This window comes from Chrysoperla carnea, chromosome X, assembly GCF_905475395.1.
Source record: "Chrysoperla carnea chromosome X, inChrCarn1.1, whole genome shotgun sequence".
Lineage (NCBI taxonomy): Eukaryota > Metazoa > Arthropoda > Insecta > Neuroptera > Chrysopidae > Chrysoperla > Chrysoperla carnea.
The window spans coordinates 22,907,054-22,925,777 of NC_058342.1; the positions used below are offsets into that span (position 1 = coordinate 22,907,054).

General features: G+C 29.5%; 1 protein-coding gene across 1 annotated transcript in view; it reads left to right on the top strand.

The window, feature by feature from the left end:
* The first annotated feature begins 1,134 nt into the window (after positions 1-1,134).
* Positions 1,135-18,724, top strand: part of LOC123302154 (dual specificity tyrosine-phosphorylation-regulated kinase 2) — a 32,123-nt gene continuing 14,533 nt past the window's right edge. Inside the window, exons 1-2 of the mRNA XM_044884968.1 lie at positions 1,135-2,161; positions 16,093-16,847. Coding sequence (XP_044740903.1) covers positions 1,154-2,161; positions 16,093-16,821 — 1,737 coding nt within the window. The 5' untranslated portion in view covers positions 1,135-1,153 and the 3' untranslated portion in view covers positions 16,822-16,847. The remainder of the gene's footprint in view (positions 2,162-16,092; positions 16,848-18,724) is intronic.

Genomic DNA, 18,724 nt, shown 5'->3' on the forward strand with positions numbered 1-18,724 from the left:
TTAAATTTACGGTGGAATAATTGGCTCGTCTGAAAATCAGTTATAAATTCTAAAAATCTTATTGCACCGACCAACTTAAAATAATTTATATAAAAATTAATATTGGAAAATACTTAAATTTTAAAATTTAATTAAAATAAATATATAAATTGGAAATTGTCTTTGAAATGAACTGTAATTTTATTTATTAAAAAAATTAATAATTATACCATTTAATTAACTCAATTTCAAAAAAAGCATATATCAGTTTTTAAAATATACATTTTAGAGAATGCACGTAAGTAAATTTTAAATATAATATTAATTGATAATTTTGATTAAAATGATTATGATATAAAACTTAATTGAATTATTCGTAAAAAGATTTATTAAAATATATTTTAAATTCGAATTTTTGGGATATTCAAAAATGCCGGTAAAAACATTGATTTGAAACGAGCTCTACACAGAATAAAAGTAACTAGATATTTAGGGGACATGAAATAACCATAAATTCTTTTGTTTCATTATATATACTACTGTTTCACAAAGGATCAACACAAAAACAAGACCCCAAAAATATTACAAACAATAATTTACAATAAATTTTTATTAAAAACAATGTGTACAGTAATTCGTAAAAAATGTGTTTTCATTTATAAATAATGAAAAATTGTACAAAATAATACAAAAAAACGGTGAATAAAAATTCTCTACCCAAAGTAATAGAAGAAAAAAAAAGTGAAATAAAATTCGAGTGCAGTGTACCAAATACAATATATTCATATTATCTTTGTCTGTTGCATGTAAACGTGTATAATGTGATGTTTATGAATTTTGTGTTTTATGATATCCAAGCACAGCAGGTCGGTACTTTGTGGTTCTGATGGCTAGCGCTTTTCGGCTGGCCAACAACCTTTTTGAAACAAATAATTTTTTATATTTTAATTCATATAAATCATGTATACATCAATTAAAATCACGATAAAATAATATTTTAAAATTTATTTTTTGCATATAAATTTCATAAATTTAAACATAATAAAAATTTTGACAATTTTTTTTTCTCATTATTTTTGCAAAGTGTGTTTTTGTGTGAAAAAAATATAAACAAAGTGATTATTTTGTTGTTAAAACCAGATGGGAAATGAGTAGTGCAGGTTTATTAGCAGACATGCCTTTGTCAAGAACACATCCATTTACGGTCCCATCAACTGGTGGAGGCATTACATCTCATATGAGTTACATACAAGAAGCAAGTAATTTACCACCTTTAAAGTCTGTTTTAAAGGATCAACAACCAAATTCATTAGCCGGGAGTGTGAGTAGCACGAGTAGTAGTCAATTACCCGAAGTTGTTGTATCATCCACGGGAAGTTCTGGAACACAACAGCAATGTATCACCCATAGTAGTGGAATATGTTTACCATCGAATTCACATAGTCGACAACCAAGTGGAAAATCAACCACTGGTACATCAACAAGTTCACCACAAAGCGCTCAACCATCACCCCAACCACCGTTAGAAAAACCGAATACAATGGTTGCAACCCCCGAACAAGTGATGAAATTATATAGTAATAAATTAACACCGTACGAACATCGTGAGATTTATACGTATCCTCATGTTTATTTTATCGGAGCAAAAGCTAAGAAACGTCCTGGTATTATTGGGAATCCAAATAATTGTGATTATGATAACGAACAGGGATCATACATACATATCCCTCATGATCATGTAGCATATCGTTATGAAGTATTGAAAGTGATCGGGAAGGGTAGTTTTGGACAAGTTGTGAAAGCATACGATCATAAAACACATGAACAAGTTGCATTGAAAATGGTGAGAAATGAAAAACGATTTCATCGTCAAGCACAGGAAGAAGTACGTATCCTGGAGCATTTAAGGAAACAGGATAAGGATAATACTATGAATATAATTCACATGTACGATCATTTTACATTTCGTAATCATATGTGCATCACGTTTGAACTGTTATCAATAAACTTATACGAATTAATAAAAAAGAATAAATTTCATGGATTTAGTTTACAATTAGTACGAAAATTTTCACATTCGTTGTTACAATGTCTGGATGCGTTATATAAGAATAAAATTATACATTGTGACATGAAGCCGGAGAATGTTTTGTTGAAACAGCAAGGACGAAGTGGATTAAAAGTAACTATACATTTTTTTTAATTGTTTTTTTATCTTAAATTTATTTTTCTGTATTCCCTAGCCTAAAATATTAACTTTTTGGCCGCATTTGACTCTCGAAAGAACTAGTCCCGGGAAAATTCTTCATTGAGCTGATGATTAATTTTTGTAGGATCTCGTTGAAAACATACTCCTGAATCTAAAAGTGTAGGATACCGGTGGGTAACCCGGTTGGATATTGTTTATGTTTATACATAGTATATTAAGTTTAGTCCCAAGTTTGTAACGCTTAAAAATATTGATGCTACGAAAAAAATTTTGGTATAGGTGTTCATAATAATAATGGGGGTTTAACCTCCGTTTTGGTGACGCATGCCTTGTCACAGAGGCCACCCACATCATTATTTGTTAATCTTTATTTATTCCATTACAAACATATTTACAATTACATTTTTGATGTGGGTGGAATCGGTTACTTCGTTCTTATCCAAGCGACGACACTGTGATCAATTCTGAACTCCCATTATTTATAAATTTTTTACACTGCCGCTGCCTGGATTCGAACCCGCAACCTAAGTCTAAATTGTCCAACGTTCTAAAACTAGCGCCTTAGACCGATCGACCATTTAGGCTCAAGAATCATCTAATAAGAAGGTGTTCATAGAATCATCTAATTAGTCCATTTTCGGTTGTCCGCCCGTCCGTCTGTGAACACAATAACTCAAAAACGAAAAAATATATCAAGCTGAATGTAAAAAATGGTCCTTATAAAAAAATAAACAACTTTTGTTTGAAACTTTTTTTTGTAAACATCACTATTTACTCACGAGGGTACACATTAGATGCAAATTTTATAGTGTGTATCAATATGGGATTATTAGTTATGTGTGTGTGACATGTATAGGTTGTGTAATGTGATAGAGTAATCAACACTGTCTATACATGGATTTCAACAATAACTCAGTCAATTTTTTTTTTCACTTATTTTTTAAACAAATGAGTAATATTGACCGAATCGCTTCGGAACAAATTTTATCATATAACTGGGTCAAAACCAACAAAAAAATTTTCTTAGATATTTTTCTCTAAACCCTCCACTTTTGGAGTAAAAAAATTCGTAAAATTTGAAAAAACGTGATTTTTACGATTTTCATCTCTCAAAAAGCATATGAAAAAATCAGATTTTTATTATGTACTAGCTTGATACCCGCTCGCTTCACTGGGCTTAAAAGTAAAAACCACCATTTTATAGCCTCCACCTCTCTTGATCTCACTTATTTCCCTTCCATAATACTTGAAGGGATTGTTTTACGCAGCTAAAAGATATGCACAGTTTTCAATTTTTTAAATTGTAAAATAGTCATAATTGATTGAGTATGTCAGAAAAAGTGGCCATGATTTGTTTGACATTTACTGTTTTAAATTTTTACTGAAATCTCTAATTTATGGTTCAAAATAATGATCACAGATAGAACAAAATGATCATCATTTTGAACCATAAATTAGAGATTTCAGTAAAAATTTAAAACAGTAAATGTCAAACAAATCATGGCCACTTTTTCTGACATACTCAATCAATTTTGTTCTATCTGTGATCATTGTTTTGAACCAAAAATTAAAGATTTCTGTAAAAATTTCAAATAGTAAATATCAGGTTAATTTTATAGCTCATGTGTTATTCTGATGCATGAGCTATATTGCTGTAAAGTTTCATTAAAAACCATTCGCTAGTTTTTGCGTGAAAGCGTAACAAACAAACAAACAAACATCCTTACTTTCACATTTATAACATATAGTGATAAAACTTTTATTTGTAGTGTAATGTTTACTCAACAATATCCCGCAAAAATTTTTGGCCTGATTGAATTTTAAATGCTTGATTGTTAATTGTTAAGAGAGCGCGCGAAAAATCATCCAAAAATAATGATTTTCTGTTCTATACTAGAAAGATGGAATTTTCACCAATCGACTCAAAATAAAGTCAAATTAACAGAAAAGTTCGAAAAATTTCATTTTTCACAATGCAACCTCCCGGAAAATTGGAAAAACGGGTAATAATTAATCATGCTCAATGACGAATTTTGCCTTGACTAAACGACATCAGTGGCTTGCTAAAACTAAACAAATTAAAGCGTGCTCTGATTTTTGTTAGTATAGCAACACTTTATTGACATGATCTGTCAAAATAAATTTAATAGACCTTTTCATTTTAAAAAGTGATTATCTTTTGTTTCGGACAGTTTGTTAAAAAACTAATGTGATAAAATGAATAACAAACATCTTGTGTCTTTGTCCAACTAATTACTGTCTGTCCGAAACAATAAAGAATCGTAATTAGAATGAAAAAGTCTATTGGTAATTTAATAATTATGCGTTCCTTATTTTACCGCGCTTGGATGTAAAATTCTCAAAAACGGTAACAAATTTTTACATTCAAATGGGTGATTTTCTCCTTCTTATGGTTTATTTTATGAAATATACTAGCTGTGAACTACCCGCTTTGCTGGGCAACATCCCCACTTGCACCCCTCCCTCCACATTTCCTTGCGTGGGATAACAATTTTGTAATGTACACGTCATGCTCTTTTATTTGATACCCCACTTAGGTATATTTGTAAATATTCGATAATTCCTTCCCACTTTCTCGCTACACCTTTCTACCCTCCGAAGGTTAAAAGTAGATAAAAACAATAGATCTTTGAAGCTGATTGTATATCGTGTCAATATTTGAGCTTAATCGATGCACAACTTTTTTAGTTTTTGAAGCATATCCCTTTCAACCCCTATTTCAACCCCTTACTCTACTATAATATGGATGTATTATACATAAAAACCTTCCTCTTGAATCACTCTATCTATTAAAAAAAACCGCGTGCGTAGTTTCAAAAATTTAAGCGTACAAAGGGACATAGAGACATAAGGACAGAAAAAGCGACTTTGTTTTATAATATGTAGTGATTATTACTGCAGGAAATAAAGCATTTGACGAAGGAATCCTAGTCAGTAGATTTTTATGGGAGCCGATGAAAAATGTTTGCCTGAGTGTACTTAACAAAGTCATAAATACAAGAGAACCTGCTTTTTCGATTTTCACCCATAGGGTGGGACACAAGTACCCTTATTTCGGACACCACATTCTCTCTTTACATTTGAAAAAACTATTGTATTTAATATTATGAACCATTCCTAACATTTTTTGGTTTTTGACATTTTTTTTAGCCTCAACGTTTTCGAAAAATAAGCATTTGAAAAAATAAAATTATTTATCTCATCATTTTCGATATACAAGCGTTTAAAAAAAACGTGTTTTTGTCAAAAATTTATTATTGACGTAAAATAAAGATTATTTTGTGATTCTGGTCAAAATTTTGATTTGAAAATCATATGATATTATATTTTGGACAAATATAAAGACTTTTTGACTCTTGACTACCTTACCTCAACGTTTCCGATTTATAAGCGTTTAAAAAAAACGCGTCTTCACCTTATAATTTTAGCTATAATTTTTTCAAACGCTTGTATATCGAAAACGGTGAGGTAAGATGAAAATTGTCAAAAGTCAAAAAGTCTTTATAACTGTCCAAAATTTTAAATCATGTGGTTTTCAAATCAAACTAGTGACCAAAATCACAAAATAATCTTTATATTCGCCAATAACAAATATTCTGCAAAACACGTTTTTTTTCTTCAAACGCTTACATATCGAAAACGGTGAGATAAGGTAAAAATATCAAGAGTCAAAAAGTCTTTATAATTGTTCAAAATAAAAAGTCATATAGTTTGCACTTCAAATTTTTGACCAGAACCGCAAAATAATCTTAAATTCTCGTCAATGACGAATTTTCGACAAAAAGTGAATAGTGAATCGAAAATATAATCCAAAATACAATTTGCAATTGCTTTTAAATTAAATTTTCGACCAGAACCAAAAAATATTCTTTATTTTCCACAATAACGAATTTTCGGCAAAAATCTGCGTTTTATTTTTTCAAATGCTTATATTGCGAAAACGATGAGGCTAGATAAAAAATGTCAAGAATCTAAAAATGCTGGGAATTGTTCACAATATAAATTATAATAGTTTCTTTAAATGCAAAGTAAAGAGAACGAGATGTCCGGAAATAGGGTACTTCTATCTCACCTTGTGGGGATAAATCGAAAAAGCACAAGTTCTCATGTATATGACTTTTTCTAAGTACACTCAGGCAAACATTTTCCATCGGCTCCCATTTAAATCTACTGACGAGGAGTCAATTCCTCAGTTGGACTGTTTTTTCGGTTTTATTTCCTCGATTATTTATGATTTTCAATTGTCTAGTCCAATTTGAATAGGTTGTACAGATTTTCAAAGTTTTGAAACATAACAAACATAATACATCCCCCTCCCTTCCTTTTGACCTTCAATACAGTTCATTAATCTATATTTTCGGGGGAAATATGACTGAAAAATATAATCTATCAAATATATATATATAAAATGCTAATGTTAGTACGTGAAGACATGGTTTTCACTATGACCACCAACTCCAATCAACTTCCCGTTGGGGCGGTAAATACCCTTTGGTCTCATGGTGAAAGTAAGGGAGTTTGGTTGCGGTGGGTGGAAGTGAGTGGCAATAATGTTAAAAAATATATATTTGTCCTTTTCTTACTCATGTGAACTTTCGGAAATTTTCAGAACAAATTTCTAGGATGATCTAAAAAGTTCCAAAATGTGTGTAACGGTCAAAATCGATTCGAAATTTTCTAGAAAGTTCTAGAAATGATCTAGATCATATATATAATTATGATCAACTTTAAACTGACCACCGAGAGCTGTTAGCGCCAGCTGTCTGCGACCAGTAGAACTATCAAGCCAGAACCGGACATGAACTTTCTGGACCTTATTCCGAAATTGAAATCTTTTAATTTCAACCAAGTTTAGTGGTTTTTTCTAGGGTTTTATTGTTAAAAGTATGTTATTTATATTAAAATATTCTGTCTGGATATAAATTTTGTTAAATTTAACGATTTTCTAACAAGGAAAAGTACAATAGAAGCTAATAGAATAGAATAAAACCCTTCTTTTCAATATTCTTTTAACCAGAAGAATCTAGAACAACCTCAGGGTATAAAAGGAGGCTCTCTTGGTGACTTGAGTCTGTCTTTCTTGAGAAACTAAAGACTTCAGATCTAAAATGAAACTAAAGAATCAATGATAGGCATATTAATCAAATAAAATTTTTGAAAATGTTTCTAACTTTGAAAGTGGTATACAACTAAATATTCTAGAGTGTTCTGGCAATCGAAATTTTGAAATTCGACGGTATATAGACCAAAATCCAGTGACTTTTCGTCAGTCTGATCGTGTTTACAGTCGAGAGAAGATTAATTGAAATTAAGAGTGAACAGTAATGAAACAAGTTCAAGTGAAAAATTCTAGGGTGTTCTGGTACTAGAAATTTCGATATTCGACGACCTAAAATAGAAATCTATAATATTTACGTTTAAAAATGGACCCTTAAATATTATTTATGCCATTAAACATGTGATGTATTTTAACCCGAGCAACGCCGGGTTTCGCTGCTAGTTTTTGTATAATATCAAAATGAGTAAGGTTTAGGAAATGCTTATACTAAATTAAATGTCGATAAATTTGAATTAAAGTCTAGAAATTAAGTGCTAAATCACGCAAAGTTAAAATGTAGAATATTTATATAACTAGACGATTGCGTGAATTTTAAATCTAGATTAGTGACATTTGTACAACTAAACATTATAGTTTATAAAAATTTGTTTTGGGGACTTTGTTGTAAACAAATTCATTTATATAATTGTTTCCCTTTAAGAAAATTGATTATCGGTCAAAAGTGAGTTTGGTTCACACAATTAGGATAGCGTATCAGAAATTTATCTGTAAATTCCCTTGTGGGAAAAACATTGGCATTAAGTTAGCTAAGTACCTGTCAGTAATCGACTCGAGGGTAGGTGGATAATTTGTCGCTAATAAGCCTTAACTGAACCTTATTTTTTTCGACCGTCCATAAATAATGCCAAAAAATGATTCCTTATAATGTCCTGAAGAAATAACTATAGAGATATTTTTGAATTGAGTGGACGGAACACCACCCTAGGCCACTTAGAAAATTTTTTACATATATATAACCGAACCTTAATTTTTTCGGCCGTCCATAAATAATTAATGCATCCCGATATTCCATATTTAGAGTCCCTATAAAAAGGGTTTGCATCGTTAAAAAAAATTGAAACGTTCAGTAAATCTTTTTTAGTATATAAATAATTAATTTTAATGAAAATTGTTACGGAGAAAAGCCTATATATGCCTTTTAACGAATTTTAAAATTGTCTGCTAGCTTCAGTTTTCCTTATTTAAAGTCCCTATAAATGGGATTTTCACCACTTTAGAGGCTTGAACCTTTTTTAGTAAATTTAATAAAAAAATTTATTCTTATTTTAGTATGAACTCATAAAAATTATTATTTACAATAATATTTGGGTTCTTTCAAATTTATAATGATATACAGGGAGTTTCGTATATTCTTGGGAGGAGAATAACGGACCTCGCACAAATTAGATGTAATCTGCATTTCTGTCAAACTTTTTCAAATTTTGGCAAATGATAGTTGAAGCCATTCTAAAGAAAAGTTCCCATAGTCACAAGTCATGAAAATGGCAGGATTTCATGTTAAAATTAAAGTTGAAAAATGTACTCATTTGTATAATATATGACTATATGTGTATAGGCAAATACATATACAGATATGTATAACTACATGCATACGTATGTTTTTTAATGTTAGGGTGTTGTTTTTTAATTCTTGTTTTTTTGAAGAATATGTTACGAAATTCAAAGAAAAAGCAGTGTTAAATGTTCAGTGGATCAATAATATGAAGTGTTAAGATCAATATTTTCATCTACAATATATACGTACATGATTTTTGACAGTTAAATTACAATAATTTTTTTATACAAATGAGTACATTTTCCAACTTTAATTTAGCAATAACTTGAAATCCTATCATATACATGGCTTGTGACCGTGGGAACTTTTATTCAGAATGATTTAAACTATCATTATCCCAAAATTTGAAAAAATTTGACCGAAATGCAGATTACATTTAATTTGTGCGAGTTCCTTTGTCTGCTAGCTTCTGTTCAGTATTAATTTTTTTTTATTTTTAATTGAGCACCTCAAGATTTTACAAATAGTGGGTATGAGTGACTCATAGATAAAATTATTTTCTACTTTTTAGTACAATAAAAACTTTGCCCCTTAAAAAGTATTTTTTATTAAAAATGTTTTTTTTCTATTACTTGTGTTCCATCCACTTGACCGATATTTTGTCAATGTACATTTCAGTTTAGAGGTGCATCGTTAATATATTTTCTTGTTTTTATACCATGTATATATGAAATGTACATAGTATAATAAGTTTAGTCCCAAGTTTGTAACGCTTAAAAATATTGGTGCTACGAAACAAATTTTAGTTTAGTTGTTCACAGAATCATCTAATTAGTCCATTTTTGGTTGTCTGTCCGACAAGATAACTCAAAAACGATAAGAGATATCAAGCTGAAATTGCGTGCTTGGGACGTAAAAAGTTAGGTTGAGTTCGCAAATGAGCAACATAGGTCAATTGAGTCTTGGGACCGTAGGACCCATTTTGTAAACCATTAAAGATAGAACAAAAGTTTAAATGTAAAAAATGTTCCTTATAAAATAAACAACTTTTGTTTGAAACATTTTTTCGTAAACACCACTGTTTTCCCGCGAGAGCGCAAATTATACGCAAATCGTATAGTATGTATTATATGGGAATATCAGTTATATATGTGTGACATGTATGTATGTGTAATGTGCTAGAGTAATTAACACTTTCTATACATGGTATTTCAACAATTAACTCAGTCAATTGTTTCTTTTCACTTGTTTGTTATTTAAATAAGGAGAATTCGAGTTATTGTTGTTATTATTTTATAAATTGTTTTATAATCAAATTATATTTTTCATAGAATAAATTTATGTTTAATTGGTGATTATTAAAATAATTGTAAATATTTATTGAAAATTATTTATTTGATAATTAGAAATTAATAAAATAATAACAATACGTCGAATTCATTGCATTTCTTTCAATAAAAGTCCATAAATGGCGAAAAATTCTGTTGCTATTTTATAAATTATTTTATTATCAAAATTATATTTTTCATAAAATAAATTTGTCATTGATTATTGATTATTACTAATCGTAAATATTGAAAATTATTTACTTGATAATTAGAAATTATTAAAATAATAATAATACGTCGAATTCATTGCATTTTATTCAAAGACTATAAATGGAGAAAAATTCATTTTGAATATATGTCACTTTATCAGAGGTTTTGTAAATATTAAATAGTACTCTAGGAGCCATACTATACATTCCGTAAACGATATATGTTCATGGTTGCACTCAAGTTTTTTGCGATTAGGGGCTGTACTTAAATTACGCATTTAGAACAACTTTTCAACACTTACCCCCTCTATGTAACAGATTGTTAAGGATGTTCCCTCGCCAGTAATAGAAAAAAATAAATTAGTAGATAAGGATCCGAAATTTTAGTATGTTGTCGTTAAAGATACATATTATTAAATCAAAATAAAATTTGGGTATCTTATCGACCAATTAAGAGAGTTTTTATTAATTAAAAATACACTAAATAACATACCATCCTCATATCATGCTATGTTATTTAGTGTTTTTTTAATTAATTAATTACTCTCTTAATTGATCGATAAGATACCCAAATTTTTTTTTGATTTAATAATATGTATCGTTAACTACAACATACTAAAAATTTGGATCATTTTCAACTTCCTTGAGATAAACTTTTTTTTATTATTCTGATTCTTGATCTATTATAAATGTGAAATTTTGTAAGGATGTATGGATGTGTCAACTAACTGTAACTACTTCCCCCTACAGGTATATATTTTAATATATACCTATATGTATATATTTTAATATGTTCCTATATATATGTTCCTATATATGGTATATATAGGAACATGTCACATTAGAATTCTGAACTTTTTTCTAAAAATCCCGATTAGAAACTGGCCATGCTTGCCTTTATACATAATTTAGCGAGTTGTTTAAGTCTATTACAGTACAAGTCAATTATACTGCAGGAAATCTTTGGCTGGTGTAAAATTTAGGCTCCTTCATCTAGTTATTTACATCATCTAATGTCGTGAAGCAATAGTATAGCATATGTTCTGTATCATCAAGTTTATTGATTTGTCAAAATTGATTTTTTCTCTCAGTTTTAAATATTTCATTAATCATTTTGGCAAAGTTATGTAATAAATTTTATGCAACACCATTTTTTTTTCATTTAAAATTTATAATTAAAACAATATCTAAATTGTTCACTCTACATTTTTTTTATAAAATCAAATAGTTTCAAGATATTGTTTATTAGCATATAAATATATATGTATTTTGCCGTTTTTCCCGATTCTTGGCGAAAATGTCTAAAGATAGCAAAATTTTTGATTCAACATTTAAAAAAAAAAAAAGAATTCCGACAATTTTTGTTTAAAACTGTTTTTCATAAAGTTGATGGTCTCCGAGATATTGGCCAAAAAGCGTTTTTTTTATGTATACAAAGCGTTAATTAATGCAACCCTAGCACTTCTAAGATTTTTTTTAACGGGCTACTACTTTTCTTTGTAGCATGAAGGCACTGTTTTTCCAAAATAAAATTCTTTGACTTGTTCTTGTTTTTCAATTGAATAATTTAAACAATTTTTACAATTGTTTTGAAAGTGGTACAAAAATTTTACAAATATCGAACAGAGAAAAGCGTAATATTAAAGTGGTTCGGCCAACACGTGACTAGTCAACTTGTGTGACTTAAATATAATAAAATGCTCTTAAAATATCGTAAACTAAGCAATTTGTATGACGTCAATGTAATAAAATACTCTTAAAATATCGTAAAAGCGTCAAAAACCAAAGATTTTTATGTTTTTTTTTTTTGGAAAGCGCCGAAAGGCAATGTCTTTTTTTTAGGAAAATTAATTCCGTCAATTTTTTGTTTGAAACTATTTTTCATAAAGTTGATGGTCTCCGAAATATTGGCCAAAAATCGTTTTTTTATGTATACATAGCGTTAACTAACGCAACTCTAGCACTTTTGAGACTGCGCGTTAGTAGGATTTTAAATTAGATGCCGAAACCTTCCTTTTTGTTTAGTTTTTTTTTTTGCCTTTGATAAATTCACATAAAAACATTGTTTTGAGCGGACTATAGGTTAATTTCATGAAGGATGTTATTGTTAAGTTCATTTTCTATGTCTATAGTCCTGACATAAATTCACGTAAAAATATTATTTTGAGCGACTAGGTTAATTTCATGAATGATGGTATTGCTTAATCCATTCTCTATGTCTATAGTCCTGACATAAATTCACGTAAAAACATTATTTTGAGCGGATTATAGGTTAATTTCATGAAGGATGATATTGCTTAGTCCATTCTCTATGTCTATAATCCTGACATGGTACACGTGACAACTGACTTTTATGTAAAACTGTTGTACTTGTTACAAAACCTTATTTTCCCCCTTTCCAATTTGATGATGTGCGTAATAAAATCTTATTTATATAAAACTTATACATTCAAAAACAAATATATAACTCTTCAATTTCATTTTACTTGATTCCTGTCAAAAACACGATATATTTTTCTAGAGAATTTTATCGTTCTTTAAAAAAATTATCAATAATTTTTCTCGTATTTTGCATATTTTCGGACATATTTAGAGATTGAAAAAATAAAATAAAATAACGATAAAATAATAACGGATTGGTTACACAAAATCTAATTATTTTGGAAGGTTTTTTAAATTTTAATTCAAACCATTCGTTCACACAAAACACTGGAATGATAACTGAGTTTTTTAAGGTAGTATGGGTCGTCAGTAAAATTTTAAATAGCGTACAAAATTTAATACACACATTACCATAATTTATTATAATAATTAAACTGATTTTATAACAATTAATAATACATAAAATTCTATTACAAAAAAAGTAAAATAGTATTTTGACCATTCATTTGATTAGTTATTGTAGTTATAATTCCTACATTATCGACATATTATACTATAGAAATCTTCTGTATCATAATGAAAATAATAGATTTGGCAACGTTACAACGGTTTAAAGCGCCGAGTTATGGCGCCGATGTCAACGACATCTGTTAATGATTTTTAAAGTGAACATACTCATATTGAAACATACGGAAATAATGTGAATTTTGATTAATCGTTAATATTTTTTGATAATGATCGATAACATGTATTTTTTTTTTGCGTGAATTATTATGTGAACACAATTTTTGGAAATATGAGAATTTTGGTCTTGTATAAAGAATAACTCACGGAATCCCATTGAGTCAATGTAAAAACAACGATTTTTAATTTTCAATATTTCATTAAAAAAGTCGATAAGACATCCTCATACTTGAATAAAACATTGTATAGATGCTTTTCTTTAATATAATAAAAGGCTAACTGTTCTAAGTTTATTTTTATATTCTACCCATACTACCTTAAAAGAATGACTCGTTTGAGTTATGAATGTTTTCATGCAAAGAATTACGAAAATATAGAATCATTATTTCTAGAAAATAATTATTCGAAATTTTGAAGCCAACAATAAATTTAAAGAAAAATTAAATACGCGGTAATCCGACAACGGTTTTGCAAGGCAATATCGAATTATCGACTTTGTTGGACTATAGAGTACTGCTACAAAACCCCCGTAGTTCGGAACTTTTTGAAAAAGAATACCTTGTAATCAGACAAATTACATAAAATATCATGGTAAAAAAGAAAAAATTAACGCATCTTTGTAATTTTCCACAGTTGTTTATTAGGTTGCAAACACTTCGTAAAGAAAGTCGACCTCTAAGGAGCGTACCTAACCCCAAATTTTAGGGGATAGTTGGGGGTTTTAATCAGTTTTTTAGAAATTAAAAAAAAACAAAACATTAAATAAAAAAAAGTTCAAAAGTTCTATGTGTATTTTTGCACATTTTCGTTTTTTTTTTTCGACTTTCTAGCTTCAAAATTGACCGAGATATGCCAATTTTAAAATGAAATTTTTTTGCTCGTTCATCAAATGAAAAAGTGTCTATCTTGTAAACCGTTATAGATATTTCGGCGTATTTGAATTTTCAGGCTTATTTAATCATTGCTCACAAAATCACTCATGTCTTGATATTAGTACGAACGAAAAACATACATCAACTCGTGAAGTAAAATAGAGCTTTCTTACGAATATGAGTTTTCAAACTTTCGGGGTTTGGAGCAGTCAAAATTTTCAAAAAATCGATTTATTGTATCTTCAAAATATTGTCTAAAAATTATAAAAGAATCCGACGAATGCGAGTTACGCGGGCTCTCTGACGCTCGATAGCATGTAGGTGGCGGCTGTACACAACATACTTTATACATAAATCGAGTGTAAACAAACTTCGATTTTTAGTATAAACAATTTACTGTTGCTTTTGTCTGAAAATTCGAGATTAGATTGTCTGTGACCGACATTTAGTTTATTTTTAAGAAAAACTTCGATCAGGCGCTAGATTAACTATTATAATATTGATTTTTGTTTATTTGAATAACTAGCAGCCAAATCCGGCGTTGCTCGGGTTAAAATACATCGCATGTTTAATAGTATAAATAATATTTAAGGATAAATTTTTTAACGTAAATATTATAGATTTCTATCTTAGATCGGCGAACATCGAAATTTCTAGTACCAGAACACTCTAGAATATTTAGGTTGTATACACTTTCAAAGTTAGAAACATTTTCAAAAATTTAATTTATTTTCGCTTTGGATTCTTTTTTGATCCGAACTCTGTGGTTTCTCAAGAAAGACTGACTCAAGTCGCCGAGAACCTCCTTTTAAACCCTGGGGTTTGTTCTTGAGGCTTCTGATTAAAAGAATGTTCGAGAGAAGGGTTTTATTTTATTCTATTTGCTTCTATTGTCCTTTTTCTTGTCGTCTAATTTAATAAAATTTATATCCAGACAATATTTTAATATAAATAACTTACTTTTAACAAGAAAACCCTTGAAAAAACATTAAACTTGGTTGAAATTAAAATATTTCAATTTCGGAAAAGGGTCTAGAAAAAGGGTTCGTGTCCGGTTCTGGCTTGATATTTCTACTGGCCGCCGAGAGATGGCGCCAACAACTCTTGGCGGTTAGTTTAAAGTTGATCATGATTATATTTGTCGGTTTAAACAAACTTTCTAGATCATTTCTAGAATTTTCTAGAAAATTTCGAATCGATTTCGACCGTTACACACATTTTGGAACTTTCTAGAGCTTTCCAGAAATTTGTTCTGAAAATATCTATTTTTTCACATTTTTCTCACTCACTTCCACCCACAGCAACCAAACTCCCTTACTTTCACCAGTAAACCAAGGGGTATTTACCGCTCCAATGAGCAACTCCAATCAACTGCCCATTGGGGCGGTAAATACCCCTTGGTTTACTGGTGAAAGTAAGGGAGTTTGGTTGCAGTGGGTGGAAGTGAGTGGGAAAAATGTGAAAAAAGTTATGATGGTCATGCAAAGGATTACCTGTGGACTAATAACTTTTTCAATCATAAATATTTTCTTTTCAAATTTGGGTGAAATCAAGTTGAAACATGACATAATAAAAATTTATTATGAATTTCATCTTTTACGATATTTTTAAAGCATTTTATTACATTTCCGTGATATGAATTCATAATTTAGATTTAAATTCAAAGAATATAAATTAGGTGGCAATTTGACGACCGAACTACTTTATCTCAGTTAATTGTTAATTTCACTAGTTTTGTATTGATTAGTATTTAGTTTTTTATATTTTATATTAATTATTTTATTTTTATTTCAGGTAATTGATTTTGGATCGTCTTGTTATGAGCACCAACGAATTTATACCTATGTGCAATCGCGATTTTATCGTGCACCCGAAGTAATATTAGGCGCACGATATGGTATGCCAATCGATATGTGGTCGTTAGGATGTATTCTCGCTGAATTATTAACTGGTTTTCCATTGTTACCCGGTGAAGATGAAAGCGATCAATTAGCATGTATTATAGAATTAATTGGTATGCCACCAAAAAGTCTACTCGATTCAGCCAAACGAACAAAGAATTTCATCAGTTCAAAAGGTTTTCCACGTTATTGCACCGCAAGTACTTTACCAGACGGTACAACCGTTTTAAGTGGTGGATTATCACGCCGTGGTAAAGCGCGTGGACCACCTGGATCACGTGATTTAAAGCGTGCGCTTAAAGGATGTGATGATGCATTATTTTTGGATTTTATTCGACGTTGTTTGGAATGGGATCCTGAATATCGTATGACACCTAGTGCCGCGTTACGACATTCGTGGCTACGTAGACGTTTACCGCGTGCACCACATGATGCTACGCTTCAAGCAGCTCGAGCTGCGTCTTGTTCGCGCGCCGCTGCCAAAGTGGGTACACTTGCAACAACTGCGCCATCATTACATACAACGCACAAACTACGCACTCAATTGTCCGATGATCGTTCGAGCACAATACATTCAAGACACAGCAATCATTCTAGTGGAAAATTGCCAAGTATTACGTAGCAGAATATGTGTCTTTCACAAACTGTGTAAGTGTCCTAACAATGTCTGTTCTATGCTCCCATCATATAATTAATTTAAACAAAACACTAATTAATCGTAAAATTATTAATTCTTATAAAAAAAAAATTAAATTATTATTCGTTGCGAAAAAGTGCTAAACAATTCCAATGATTTGTTCAAAACTATTCGAAGTGAGAAAAGCTTTAACACCGCTTTATTTTTTAAAGCTTGAAAATTTCTTAAAACACGATTTTACAATATAATTAGAGCTGGAAATAAATAATTTCTACGAAGCTCAGAGGGAACTTCATACAAAGTGAAATATTATTTTAAACTTGAATAATAAAGATCAAAAATTTGTAAAAATATCGCCAATCTTAACCAAAAAGTTCCTGAAATGTCTCAATATCTATCAATTCCGAAAGTTCATAAAAAGGTAATACTAATAAAAGTCGATTTCGGGAGCTTTTATCTTAAAAATATTCGTCAGAGCACGATAGTGGGATAAGAATCTTTGAAAGACTTTCTTCTTACGTGAATTTTTTGGCAGATATTAGTTTCTGAACACGTGTTTTATTATCAGTTTTTGATACCCTGTTTTGAAAAACAAGGTCCTGGTAATCATTGAGATTTATTGAATTTATCGTAAATTTTTACGATCAAAATTTTTTGCAATTTTAGTTTTAATTTTTGTTTAAAATTTAATCGAATTATTTGTAAATAAATTTCTAAATTAATTTGTGGTAAAATTGATTCCAATCTTAAATAAATTGTAAATAAACTGATTTCATTTTCCAGTTGTGGAAATGACTGACTGCTCTGAGAATACCAAAAATAAAAATTTGTAAAGCTTGCTTTTCAAGTTTTCTTTTTATTTCTCAACTTTTAATTAAAATTAAAAAAATTTTAAAATATCGCCAATATTAACCAGAAAGGTTCTGAAATGTCTCAGTATTTATCAATTCCGAAAACGCGGATTGAGAATTCAAATTCGGATTGAGATTTGAAATAAAAGATAATAATACTCGATTTCGGGAACTTATCGCACGAAAATCGAATGCGAATATCAGTAGAATAAGAATCTTTGAAAGTCTTTCTCTTTAGGTGAATTTTTTGCCAGATATTAGTTTCTGAAGACGTGTTTTATTATCAGTTTTTGATACCCTTTTTTGAAAAACAAGGTCTTGATAATTATTGAGATTAATTGAATTTATCGAAAGTTTTTGTAATCAAAACTTTTGCAAGGTCCTTTCTTAAATAATTTTAGATTAAGTCGATTTTTTGGGAGTTTCTTATTGATTCGGAAACGTCCTTTAATTTTAATTTTTGTTTAAAATTTAATAGAAGTATTTGTAAATGAATTCCCCTCTAAATTCAATTCAATTGAAAAGTGATTTCAATCTGAAATAAATTGTAAATAAACTAATTTTATTTTCCAGTTGTAGAAAACATCGAATGACTGACAGCTCGATGTAAAAATTCGAAAATTCAATTTCGATAATTTGTAATATTCGAGTAAAATTAACGAACAATCATTGGAATTAAAAAGTTTCTTTTAAAAATGAATTTTTTGTTCTTAGTAAGACCAATCAATATTATAATTAATTCAATCGATATAAAAAAAAAGGCGGCGCGCGAATTCTCATCTCTTTTTTTATTTAAGTGTGACCTTTTTTGTCTTTAGTTTGGGTTTTTCTTTTGTGAATCTTTTTTGAAACAACCTTTGATGACAAAAAAAAAATAGACTTAAGTGTAATCATTATTCGTAATTATCAAATTTTTTTTTTAGTTAAATTGTATATACGACTTAATTATTTTATAGTATAAATCCATACAAAAATCGATCCACCATCTTTAGTAAAGATGCCTATAAGGTTATGCTTCATCAATGAAGGCAATTCGT